Source organism: Numenius arquata, chromosome 7 (assembly GCF_964106895.1).
Source record: "Numenius arquata chromosome 7, bNumArq3.hap1.1, whole genome shotgun sequence".
In the NCBI taxonomy this organism is placed as follows: Eukaryota; Metazoa; Chordata; class Aves; order Charadriiformes; family Scolopacidae; genus Numenius; species Numenius arquata.
Genome location: NC_133582.1, coordinates 42,098,725 through 42,112,034, shown reverse-complemented (window position 1 = coordinate 42,112,034; position 13,310 = coordinate 42,098,725). Strand labels below are relative to the sequence as shown.

General features: G+C 46.1%; 1 protein-coding gene across 1 annotated transcript; it reads left to right on the top strand.

The window, feature by feature from the left end:
• The first annotated feature begins 696 nt into the window (after window positions 1–696).
• Window positions 697–12,764, top strand: TMEM108 (transmembrane protein 108). Its single transcript, XM_074150971.1, has 4 exons — window positions 697–806; window positions 886–2,000; window positions 10,817–10,971; window positions 12,427–12,764. Exons 1-4 carry the CDS (start codon window positions 697–699, stop codon window positions 12,547–12,549), a joined length of 1,503 nt encoding a protein of 500 aa, XP_074007072.1. The 3' UTR covers window positions 12,550–12,764.
• The last annotated feature ends 546 nt before the right edge of the window (window positions 12,765–13,310 follow it).

Here is a 13,310-nt window from a genome sequence, read left to right as displayed (position 1 = left end):
TAAATGGAAGAATCGATGTTCCCAGCGGTGTGAATCTGGCACCTCATGAAATTATGTGCACTACAGAGGGCGGCGGGAGGCAAATTTCACACAACGCAATCCCACAGCACCGACCAGGTTCCAACCAAACATTTGTATATGGGTGCAAAGGGCAGTTGTGTTAAACTGAGTCAGACTTCTCATAATCACGTGGCTTTTTAAAACATCTGTGATACCTATGTTTGCTTGTTCATTTTTAGTGTTTGGAGATTTTCCATCTCTCATACTCTATAAAATAAATGACTAGATTTTCTGAAGTTGCTAAGTAAAGGACAGCATATATAACCCAGGAAGCCCTCTCATCAGACATTCCTTCTTGACCTAATTTTCAGCAAGGACTAAGCAGCTGCTCTCTCAAAAACCCAGATTGTTTAATGGCATCCAAGACTGGAGGCAGCCAAATTTGGGATTTTGCAGCCAAAAAAAATGAGTGGACTAAGGTTCCCCATAATGATGTGGACATTCATCTGCAGGTCTCCTGGCCAAAATGAAAATGAAAACATCTTTTGTTTCTATCCCTAAAGTGTAGGATGCTTTACAGCTTCTATAGGGAAATCACCTGCCTTAAAGCACTCTCCTGAGTCCATACTGCGAGCTGCTCTCTCCCTTTGCCACAGAGGTTCCCTGCAACCTTCCCGTTCCCACCTCGACACTCCCATGGCCACGGGGCCACCGCAGCCCCTGCAGATTTTCCTTTCTCTTCCTACTTTCCCAGAGAAGCTGACAAAGTTGGATGCTAACTCTTCTGTCCTTCTGCAGAACATCCGGCCAGATGCGTAAGCCGTGCTGCTCCCTGTCCGCTGGTCCCTCCCTGGTGTCTCACCCTCTCTCTGTGTTTTTTCCTCCAGGTGTTCTACTGATCTTGGCACTGACAGAAGAGCTGGTGTTTTCTGTTCAGGTACTGTCTCCCACTGTCTCCTCCTCTCAGGGCTTCCCGATGGACAGTACCACTATCACAGACATGGGAACAACACCTCACCACAAAGACCGCCACACGGCAGAGCCCCTTCCCACGTCTGCTCTTGCCATTCCCCATCCCGTCAGCCTGGCAGAGAAAGCCCCTTCCACAGGGCAAAAGCAAGTGAGCGGCCCTCGCGTCGGCGAGAAGGAAACGTATCATTTATACAACCAGAGCGCTTTGTACTCGGGACAGACTCGCCCCAAGGGGAAAATATTCCAAGTTTTCAAAGGCAACTTCACAGAGTCCTTGGAGCCTTACCTAAAGACGACCCTGCACTCTCCCTTCCCTACCTTGAGGAGCCCTTTCACAGAGCAGCCATTTCAGCCCCAGACCGCAGCGTCCAGCGATCCAAATAGCACGGGGCTGGCAAGAACTACACACTCAGACCCTTCTCCCCACCGCAACACCTCGGGAAGCCTTAGGGAAGCAGAGCGAGGGGATGGGGCCGAGGTAGTGGTGCAGGAGGCAGATTTTGCCACCACAACTGCTGGACCATCAACTGATCCTGAAGCAGTGTCGGTGCCTTTTAAACCCACCCGCTACGGCATATGGGATATGCTGAGCAAAAACAACTCTTGGGTAGCCTTGAATCTCAGTACAAATGTCCCTCTGCTTGCTGGCTCTGGATCTGCAACAGCAGCAGCAGGTCACTCAGTTCAGACCAGTTTTGACGTCGGTGTCTCCTCCCTGGCAGCGGGAGACCCCAAGGGACCCGCTCCAACGCAGCACAGCGCGGTGACTAACGCGACCTTGCTGGGCAGTGCTCTTTCTGCAGCGCCTGCCACAAGGTTGTCCAGCTCCATTTCCACAGCTGGCTCCACCGCCACCGGGAACTTCCTAAACAGACTGGTTCCTGCCGGGACCTGGAAACCTGGGGTGCAAGGAAATATCTCCCATGTCACCGAGGGGGACAAACCCCAGCACAGAGCAACCATCTGCCTCAGCAAGATGGACATTGCCTGGATCATTCTGGCCATCAGCGTACCTATATCCTCATGTTGTAAGTCAATTGCCGCTTTATTTTGCTTTCTTCTTCTCTTTCCTTAAAGTTCAGATTTCAGCCCATGGTTGAAGGACCCAGGTGGAGAGCTTGAGACGGAAGAGAAGCGATCCCTTGACAGCTAACGCATTCACTGACCAAAGTGCTTAGTTCCAAAATGCAGCACTATCATGTTTACACTTAAAGTGTATTTTCTCAGTCTTTTTGGGCCCACCGTTTGAGGGTGTAACATAAGGCTGAACAAGCCTAGAAGGTGAAGCAGCTTTACTTCAAGGCATTTACACTGGTGACCACAAATTGTACAAGTCTTTAATCTAGGAACCAGTATATTCCGCTCTGGAATTGGTTTTAAAAAGCCCCCTGCTAACCCAAAAGATTAATGACAGTTGTAATGACTGTTGCCTTAGGAAACACCAGTTTTCCAGCACAATAAAATGTTCCATTGCAGGCAGTTTCTGAACTATACGCTTTTAAAGTCTGATAACCAAATTGCTGGTTTCCTCCATTTTAATTCCAAGTTTGCAGATGCTGAGAGAGCAGGAAGACTTTGAAATCCTGGCCTTCAGACAGCAGGAGTCAGCCACCTGCAGGACCAGGGCAGGCTGGGTTTCCAGAATCGGCTTAGGGTCTCGTCATTTGACTCAGTTACAAAAAAACACAGGAGAGATTATGAGAAAGCTTGTAAATGGATGCTGAGGTGGGTTATATCAGCAAGGTGGGACAACATATTCTCTGGGGTTTTGGTGTTGTGAGGTGTGATTATTCTGATCTGTCTGGAGTGAAACAAAACCAAACATTTCCCAGCCTTTGCTGCCTGAGGAAACATAAAAGGGTAGCAGCCAACAATACTGAATATTAATTCTGCTATTTACAGCTATGAGCTGTACTGAGGCTAGATGAGCATTCTCAACCACAGCTTACTCCTGCCAAAAAGGACAGTGCTACTCTCTCTTGCCCTCTCTGGGGGCGCAGCCACCTGATCCTGCCCCTCTCCTTCTGTGTGGGCCTGACCTGCCACCTCCCTGAGCCACTTTCAGATTGCTAAAGTGGTCAAAAAAAAATTTACTTTGCTCTTTGGTAATTTCTGTCCACCCAGTGAGCTGAATCAGCTCTCCACAGGGTCAGATGAGCGCAAGACCTGGAGCAGATGAGGCTGCAGGAATACACACCTGGAGAGGGAGCCACGCTGATCTTTTTGGCAGCTGAAAATTATTGGATTGGTTCAGAATATCTGTTAGACTTGTACCTCTGGGACCATCGTGGTTAGAACCACAAGTGAAAACAAAGCTTAAACTAAAAAGATGGACAACTAAAATAAAGAGAAACCAAAGCAGAAGTATGCATACCTACTTCTGCGAAAGATGGAGAGGAGAAACTGGGGTACAGGAAGCAGAGCATGATGAGAAGCAGCGATATCTGATGATCTGATGAACAGTGCCTTGTCTATCAATCAGTAGAAATAGAGGATCAAATAAATTCTTCCAAGAATTATGTTTTGGGCCAATATTCAGAAAGAAAGCTGAACTGGATAGAAAGCGTCCAAGTAGAAAACACAAAATATAATACCATACAACACAAGCATAGGAAACATAACAGATGTGTAAACTGGTGTATGTCTCTGCCTGCAGTCTGCCATATATGAGCTCATAACTAATGATAGCTGTTAGTATAAATAATAGCAATAATATGAAGAGTGTGTTGGCAGGACTTCGAACCCATTATTCATTAAATAGTGGTGTTTAAACTTTTCTTCTTCTATACTATAACAGTATGTGTTCCTGACTGTTTCTTGATGTGCCAATCCTGTTTCTTGTATTTGTAAGGTACATTTTTAAAAAAAACAAGTGTTATTTTGAAAATGATCTACAGCAGCTGTAATACAACTGACTGTTTAAATGGTTCAACTATTTAAGTCCTGCTTTCACAACCAGATTTCTGAGGATGGTCTTCAGTGGGACTCTCTTTTTAAAATCTGGGGATCCTCAGATGTATTTCAGAGTTGAAATGTACGGTAGACAGGTATTTAATAGCTGGCTGAAGTGCCTAGGGAATTGCTTTCATCCAAAAGTTATGCTGTTTAAACTATGCCATGGTAAATGCTGTTGTATGGGCATCGATTATTCCTACAGGAGAAGAAAAATAAGTTAGAACAACCTAAAGCACTTTTACCCAGATATGCATGTGTTGGTCGTGGCTCCCCTTTGTGCTGCACACTGGAGGGGCACTTTATTTCCTGACCCTCGAGCATTGGTGTATCTTCAGGCACAGGTGTACGGTGTACAGTGCGCGGTGTGGGGTGTCCAGTATGTGGTGTGCAGTATGGGGTGTGCGGTATGGAATGTACAGTGTGCGAAAGGGACTGTCGCCACCTCCCGGGCACAAGCGCCTGCAGCTGAAGACAGAAAGCCCTGCGCTGTCATTTGCTCGTCACTTCTGGTCTAGAGGGGGCTGATGCTAAGAGACAAGAGGAAGAGTACAGCCATTTGGATTTCATTTCATCTTCAAGGGGCGAAAATGCTTTCGGAGAGAGGCTCTCACAGATGTTGCGGGCACGGACTGAGAAAACACTGTCCTGCTTCTGCCTTGTGACGCTGAAAGGTGGAGGTATCTGGGATATCAAGACTCAGCCCCATGCTGCTAAATACCTGAGCTGCCTTAAGAGGGAATAAGCCGTGGAAAAAGTCACTGAGGTCTCCTGTTATGGGAAGTTATTGCTGCCCCGGAGCTGGCGGCTCTGTACTCAGGTTGGCACCTTCAAGGCTGCTGGCCAGAGCCACTGAGAGGAACAGCAAGCCCTGAGCTGCTGCTGAGACACCTGTGAGAAAGGATAAGACCCCGCACCAGGGGGAGAAGCAGCCCAGAGGCAGGGAAGTTACCAATGCATCCTGAAAAGAAGTGCAAGGAGGTGAGGAGAGGCAATCGGAGCCTGTGCATGGCTGCAGAGCTGCTGGAATCTAATTAACTCAGCTCCCTCATCCTGCTGATGAGGACCGCCCCTGAGCCAGCTTGCTGACCTCCAGGCTGTTTCCAGAGCCCTTGCAGACCTGCGCAGTGGCCAGTGCATCTCTCCTCTGCCCAGAGCCTTTGTGCCTTTCCCCACAATCCCTCCTCTGTATGAGGGGTGGTGAGGAGGCTGGAAAAGCCTTCCTCCTCAGGGTGCTTCTGGGCACAGCTCCTGTTTCCCGAAATCCTTGGAAGGGAAAATGCACCACAATGCTGCAGAGGCACATCTGTCCCTCTCCAATGCGTGGCACAGTAGGACTCCACACACTGCTCGCTGTCACACCTTTTATTGACAGGTTAAATGAAAACCTGTAGGTGTTTCATCTTCCATAACAGGGAAAGTGACCTGCTAGAGAGTGACCGTAGGATCCCTTGGCTCCTCGTCCCCACTGGAAGAAGTTCCTGGGATGCTGCACTTCTTGCAGAGGAAAAATTGTGCCAGGGCTCCTCACTGGCCTGTCCCTGCCGTGGGGATTTGCAGTTAAGAGCAGGAAGCAGCAGAGGGTTTGTTCAGCATCGCTGTGCCCTGAAATCTCAGCCCCACTGAGGAGTGGCGGGTCCCACCAGCTCAGTGGCACGGCTCAGTGGCTATGACAGTATAGCCTGAAGACCTGGGCCTCAGGAGCTCACCTGCTGAAATAAGAGATGGGATTTAGCTTCCCTGTTCTTACAGCACATATTTCTTTAAAGACGCATAGGTTTCTGAGTCCCACTGAAATCCCTTAAAATGCTAGCCAGAAGAGTAATGCTTTGAACAGGAATGCCTGAGCCCCGTCTGCTGCCTGAACCTGGGGAAATCATTTCACCTTTTGGTACCTCAGTTTCCTGGTATAAATAATAGGGGTGATGTTGCTAACACCATTATTGGAAGGCTGCAAAAATGAAGGATTTTGTATCACTGCATTCCCAGAAAAGCAAAGTCATATATACCACTGATCTAAGTATTTTCTGCATGTCACAGTTTGAGTCCTTCAGGCAGCCTTGAACATTTTTGTGCACGTGCATTTGTACGTGTGTGGTACCTGTCTCTGCAACGCAGAACAAGACGTGATACGAACGCATTTCAAAACCCACTGTCCTGGTCCTTGGGCTCCCGGTACTTATGTCTCTGTAATTACAGAATGACACGATAAAGCATGGAAGAACAGAAACTTGCAAATCAGATGCGCAGAAGTCAATTCATGCAGTCAGTTCTGCTGACACAGGAAAACGCGAGAGGAAGGCTGAGCCTCCGAATGCAGGCATCAGCAGAACTCAAAGAATATATGAAGAATTGCCTTGGACCTAACCCCACTTAGCTCACATTTCATGCACTGGGATGCTTTCCAAAATTATCTCACCCACTTTCTCCATCGCAAAACCTACGAACGTTCGCTTCCCAGTCTAAAGTGAGAGAGATCCCAAGCCCCGAGTCTAGTGCCCAGGTGTGAGCTCAGGCTGAGCCGGAGAAGAGCCTCCTGTCACCAGATGCAAGCAACTGTGTCAACAGCCAAACCCAGGATGATACCTGTATCACAGCTAAGGCTATACTACTACAGATGGCCACAGTAAATGAGGGAAATTGGAAGAAACATGGAAAAAACACTATCTTAGTCATTGAGGCAAGTGTTCGGTAGAAACTTAGTTTATATTATGATCTGCAGGCACAGGGAGAAGTAAATTAACATCCTTCAGTCTGAATATCTCATGACTTTTAAGTGCTTGCAATGTTCAGGTCTGTTAACATCGTGTTTTACGTGGGAGCTGGAGAGTGGGGAAAGAGGGTATGCAGCTATGTAACATTGGTAGAATGTTTAAGTGAATTGAAAGAAAAGACAGAAGCCTATCAGGAAACTGTAGGCAGTTGGTATGATCTCATTACACTGCATTTATGAGGCCAGTATTGAATATGGTGTATAATCCTGGGGGTTTATGTTTTTAAGAAAAGATCGGAAGATTAGAAAAGAGCCATGTGAGTGATTTTAGAGCTGAGAAATGCGACATAACTCCACTTGTGTCATCATGTAGAAGAGGCTGAAGCCCACACATATGGGGGACATTTCTGATAGCACAGTGGAAGCTTTTAATAAAAAAGGCAAAAGGAGATTGAGGAAGTGGCAGATAAAGTTGGAGGTATTTAGACAACAAGGAGAATGTAAACATGTCTCCACAATGAAAATTAAGTATTGAAACAAACTTTGTGGGAATAGGATGGACAGATATCTTGTCACTCTATGTCCTTAAATGAAGCTGGGTATTTTCCTATGAGATGTGCTGTACCTTAAATACAGCTTATGGCTAAGTTAACAGGTGAAAGTCTCCTGGTGTGCAGGTGTTGCACAGGTGAGAGTAGATGATGGATATGTTTCCACCAGCCTAGAAACCTGCAAATCTATGAGAATCTCGTTTCTCCCATTTGTAGGATGTATTATGTCCTATTTCTCGGGTGGGGAAGGCAGATAATGCAGATGTAATTTGCCATGGGGCCAGAAAGAGGCATCAGCCAGAGCTCATCAGCATCTCTTTGCACCTGAATATGTGAGTTGACTTTTCTCCCTGCAGACTAGAAACTGGTCAAAGAACGCAGGTTAGAAATTCTTCTGAACATTCTGAACCTCTGGTAGCCACAAAATTGTGGAGACTCTTGTTATTTCCGAACGTGTATTGTCATCTCTGTGTGGGGAGCTTCAGGCTGACACAGGGACAATGCTGAAGTGTCCTTCTTGTGGCACTCACTATTGACTTTAACATGGAGCAGGCAAGGGGAAAAGTCAGTTTAGCTTTTCTGACTCCCAGAAAGCATCCAGGTGAGTGTTTGAAAACCAGAAAAGAGTTAGCCATTTTTCTGCCCAAAGGGTTGGCCATCTCTTAAGCAGAGATGATACATGGCAGCACCGAACAACAGCACTTTCTCATACTTACGAGGCCATCACGTAATAACCTGGAAAGATAAGTGGGGTATTGCAGCTACTGTTTCTCTCTTCAGCTCTCTTATTGTTGTTATTGCCATTTCTCCCTTCCAAACCATCTCTGCCCTCTATGTATTTTGTCCACTTAATATTTCCTCACTAGCCATCCCAACTGTGTGTCTGGAAAGAAGTTTTTCTGTAATACACATAATTCTAATCATGAGAGGAAAGAGAGATCCAAGAATATTGGTAAAGCTGTACCCTGTCCCTAGTATTGTTCTAGAAGTGAGCAGTCCTGTTAGCTACATTAATTTCACAAAATATGCCGCAAAAGTGTAGTTAATATGAGATTAAGAGGGAATAGCGCCATTCCAACCCCACTATCCGCACACTCCCTCTAAAATCAGGTCTCCTCTGCTTTGAATTGGGGCAGCTTAGGTAGACAGCCTTCTGCTAAAATATTTTATATTTGAGTAAGCTCAGGAACTGATTTCCCACAATCTTCTATCCGTTTGCTTGTGTGTGCACTAAGTTTGGAGGCCAAAAGTGTAATTAAGGGAGGGAGCATTATTACTATATAGCAACCGTATCTGCACATGGCAAGACCTTTTCCTGCTAGAAGAAGCAGAGATCTCTCTTGACTCTGTCAATGGCTTTCCAGACCCTAAAACCCAAATCTGATACTTCTCTGTCAGCAGCCACAACATTTTATAAGCTGTAAAACCTCAGGCTTTCAAAATATTTCACAGCAATAGAGTTGGCTTTACTGGGGCTCTCATATCGTCAGGAACCTTCAAAAATGCTCTGTGCCTTAGGGAGCACTTGTTGCTGGAGCACTGAAAAGCTCCAAGGTCTGTTGGCTCTCACCAGCAGTGGGAAGGACTAAACGTAGGTCCTGCTTCACTTTCTAATCTTAACAAGTCTGCAGGCTGGGCTTGGACATGGAGAGGGTGGCAGCAAAGTAGGGAGCAAAGATGCAGCCTTCAGGAGGATGGGCATTTCCCCGGGCAGGGGGAGAAGTTCTGGTGGCCCCCATGGGGTACCTGCCTAAGGGCACAGCAGCAGGAATCGCGCTGTCGGGCTGCCAGCAAATTAAGTTATTGGTGATAGAAAGACTGAAGCAATATGAATCAAAGATAATAGTAAGTTTGATGATGACCTGCTTTTCTGAATCATGCAGGAACAGTATGGGAGATTTTTCCATTAGTTTTGGAAGAAGATTTATAGCACAATCTCACCTTTCCCTTTGAATGAGACATAAACCGCCTGAGCTCAAACCCATTATTTTTTTTCTTAGTAGCTTATTCTTTTGTTTTAAATAGAGCTCTAGCCTTGCACTTTTGTATTGCCATTTTATGTGAGTAGATGGGATAAGAAATTAGACCCTTGGCACATGGGTAGCTGCAATGTTTGTCAAAACATACAAAGCAGCTTTGACCTCTCTGCAGTCTTTTCTTCCCTCTGGGCTATAATCCTAATAAATAATTTTGGCTGTAGCTGAGAAAATAATATATTTTCCTGCTTCATGAATATTTTCTCTCTTCTTTTCTACCATGAGGGGTTTAGAAATAATGGAGTGAATTTACGGCAGGGCATTCCCTATTTCACAGGTACAAATCAAAATAAGTACATGTCCAGCTACCTGTCTGTCTATATAAATCAGGTAGATTACAAGCACAACTGGTCAGTTCATTCCACAGGTGTAAGGTAAACACACAGAGCTTACGCGTTATTCCTCCGAACAAACCCTTGCACATGCCTCAGCTTCTGCCTGAGCAAGGACCAGTGGGAGCAGTAAGTTCGTTACAGGGGGTTTGTCTGGCTTTCGTAAAGTTGCCAGGATAACCCATCTGAATTGTAACAGAGGTGACTAAACCAAAAGCAATTCCAGAAAATAGCACTCAACCAGCTTTGTGTTCTGCTCGCCTGCTGGGGGAGCATTACGCTGGCACCTCTGTCACCGGGGATATGCCTGTGGCCTTCAGACGATTTTCACTTGCTGGTCACTTCGTCTTGCCTAACTGCTCTGCTGTAAACTCAAGTATTTCGGATTGCAGAATCTTAAGTGTGCTCTGCAGGTAAGAAAAAAATCCAGGCTCAGACACCACCAATTCCCAGGCAAGTGTGGGGAACAGATTACGCTTATCAGTAGGTCCCACATCTCGATACAGCTGATGGAGACAGACAGGAAAACCCCAGCTCTGAGGTTAATGCTACCCTGGAAGCAGAAGCTATGTGAGATGTGAGCCAGGTGCTGGAGGGGATCTCCACATTACCTCACCACTGTCTCATCCTGCTCAGGAGCCCATCTGTTCCCCTTGCTGGTTGCTGATGTTTTGCAGCATGGTCACAAAGTACCCAAAATCCAAGTTCTGAATGGCAGGTGACAGCAGCAGGGATCAGTGGCACTTCAGGGCAGAAGCTTTTGGTATTGAAGATGTACAACTACATGTGTTAATGAATGTGGTATTTGAGCCTGGGACAGGTGTCTCTCACTGCCCATTTGCTAATGTGCTCATCGCTGCAGCGTCTCAACATGTTAGAAGCAGAAAAGATCTGTGCAGAGGCATCCTTTGCAGTCCCTGAGGAGTGCCCTCTGTCCCATACGGTCTATAAGTCCCTGCTTAGGTATTAAAATACCATCAGTTACAACACCAAAGCTTTTCATTAGCCAGGCAGCCACATCTTGAAGATTATAAACTCACATCAAAAAGAAAGTAAAAACTGCATATTCTGTCAAGCCCAAAGCCTCATCTGCTTGGCCCAGATTCTGATTTAATTGTGTGGGGATTGTTAGAGCTAGATCTGAGTGAATTGTATGAATGAACACCACCAGCCCTCTCTTTAAATAACCTGAAAACCATGGTGCTGGTGAGACCTTATTGAAAGGAAATAACCAAGTTTTTGATATGTTTCTATTGACAGCAGTTCTGCTGACAGTCTGCTGCATGAGGAGGAAGAAAAAGACATCTAACCCAGAAAACAACCTGAGCTATTGGAATAATGCTATTACCATGGACTACTTCAACAGGCATGCTGTAGAGTTACCGAGAGAGATCCAGTCCCTGGAGACTTCAGAGGTACCTCACTTGCAGAACTCGTGTCTGAAAACTGTAACTGAAGCCATGCTGGGAGAAGGGGAGAGGAAATCATATTGATAGTCTTGAAATCTCTATGCATATTTGGGGAGACAGCTTTTTGAGAAAGACTACACATGTATACTACTCCTACACATGTATAAAATGGGATAAATATGTCACCAAAAACAGATTGCCATCCTATTCCCAGGCACTGAAGATATGTTCTATATTGCTGTGTGGTCCCAGGAGTTAACCACCTCTACATGAATTTCTTCCCGGGTTTCTCTTCCTTTTGAGCCTATGGCCAATATCTACCCATACCATGACTGCGTAGGAGAGCTCTTTGGGCTGGCTTGTTACTGACAGTTGGTCCTTCTAATCTGTCTATTGTGCATGTCGTAAGGGGGTAGTGGGAGTTAATAATGCAAAGAAATTTTGTGCATTTATGTCTTAGGAGCTGCCTGTACTTTCTCAAATACAGGTCCAGGGAGAGAGTGTTCCCAGTATATAAGCAAGCAAAACATCAATATATGACAGTGTGTAGGGATGGTGTATACACATCAACCATTACTTAAGGGATCTGAGTGGTTCAGTGGGATTATTCATATACGGGCAGGTGATCCTATGGACAGAAACGTATTCTCTGGCATTAGAGACAAAGAATAATTTACCTTAGTTGAAAGGTATTTAAAAGCTAGAAACAGTGGAGACTGGGTTTACGCGAAAGTGATTTTCAGATCAGCTAGCTCACTAAGTCATCTCATTAAATTAAAAAAAAATGTGTTTAGAAAGGAACCTCTGAGATGCGAGTAGACAAGCACTCACAGTCGCTTCATTAACACCACTTTGCTGGCAATCACATTGTTCAAGCTAAGGCAGGAACTGGTCTAGACTTACCAAGAACTGAATGACAGGCCTGTTCACATACAGGATGGTCTCCAAAAGCTGCCGAGTGATTTAAACCTGATCAGAACATGACTGAACTGGGGCATGCTCAGGTAGCTTGGAACCATACACGTGGTTTTCTGACCTTAAACAGAAGCTGAAAATGCATCTTTGAGGAGCCGAGCCCAGCTGATAGACAGGAAACTGTTATAATGTGTCATGAAAGTGAAAAAAGAAAGAAACCTGAAAGCTCGAATTCTGCTAAGGGACCTGGAGCTTGGTGCCTCTGACCTCTCGGTCCCTGGATTGAGAAAGAACCAGCCTGATCATCGGAGGAGCTCTTCACTCACAGCTCCTACTGCCTGAGGAAGGGCAAGACTGGCTCACCAAACGCAGCGCTCTGGGAGCCAGAGCTCCCCCAAATTCAAGCACTTTTGGAGGACTGGGAGAAGCGATAAAAATAGCAGTCCATTCCTCACGTGCATTTGCACAGGGCAGCGGAGTGCCCTGTGTGCTCATGGAGGCTGAGGGCTGTGAAGTGCTCACCCTGCTTCTCTGTCTTTCTCCTAGGACCACCTCTCCGAGCCGCGCTCCCCCGCCAACGGTGACTACCGCGACAGCGGGATGGTCCTCGTGAACCCCTTCTGTCAAGAAACGCTATTTGTAGGACACGAGCAAGTCTCTGAAATATGACCCCACAGCTGCCCGCCTACTGCAGTTTCATCTCTACTGTCTCCAAATTATAAATAAATATATATATTATAAATATAACCTTTGTGTAACCCTGAATTACAAGAAATGTTTTCAGCTTTTCTTTTCTCCCTCAGAATTGTCAGCCCCTTTTTTATAAGTGTGGTAAAACTTTACAGAACAAACTGTGGCTTTATAAAATAAAGGTATTTCTAAGCAAAACACCTGTCCGAGGGACTGTTTTCTTCACTGTCATTTACAATCTGCTGCTAAATATACTTGGTCTGGAAGAACATTGGCTGGTTCTGGTGCAGGCAGCATGTGCTGGGTACAGCGTCCTGCATTCTATATGGCATTGCTCAACCTGGCCATGACCGTTCCTGCTCAGTGACCGTCCATCCCTTTTCTTACTGTAAAATGACTTTGGGTCACTCCTTTCCTTTAGACTGCCAAGCTAGAATGCAAACCAGACAGCACCAGCTTGGTTGCCAGGAACAGTCCCTACAGCTCTTGTGCCAGTCTTGTATCCTTTGCCCGACTCTAGCACTGCCTGAGCACCAACTGGGACGAGCCCTTCTGAGTCTCCCTTCCAGTTAAACCCAACCGGCGTCTGCCAACTCATCAGGGGAGAGCAGGGGAGCTGGGCTACAGTGGGATGATAAACAAATCTGATGCACCTATGGGATCCAGGGCCATCCAAGACATGGGTAAACTCGTTGGGGGTACTAATGTTGCCCCATGACTTTTTTATGTTACCTTCTCCA

Bases quoted from the DNA above. Each gene is read 5' to 3' on its own strand.
- TMEM108 (XM_074150971.1), top strand. From the start codon at position 697: ATGGCCACGGGGCCACCGCAGCCCCTGCAGATTTTCCTTTCTCTTCCT. The intron at 2,001-10,816 runs GTAAGTCAATTG...TTCTATTGACAG, and splicing joins CGTACCTATATCCTCATGTT to CAGTTCTGCTGACAGTCTGC. The intron at 10,972-12,426 runs GTACCTCACTTG...TCTTTCTCCTAG, and splicing joins AGTCCCTGGAGACTTCAGAG to GACCACCTCTCCGAGCCGCG.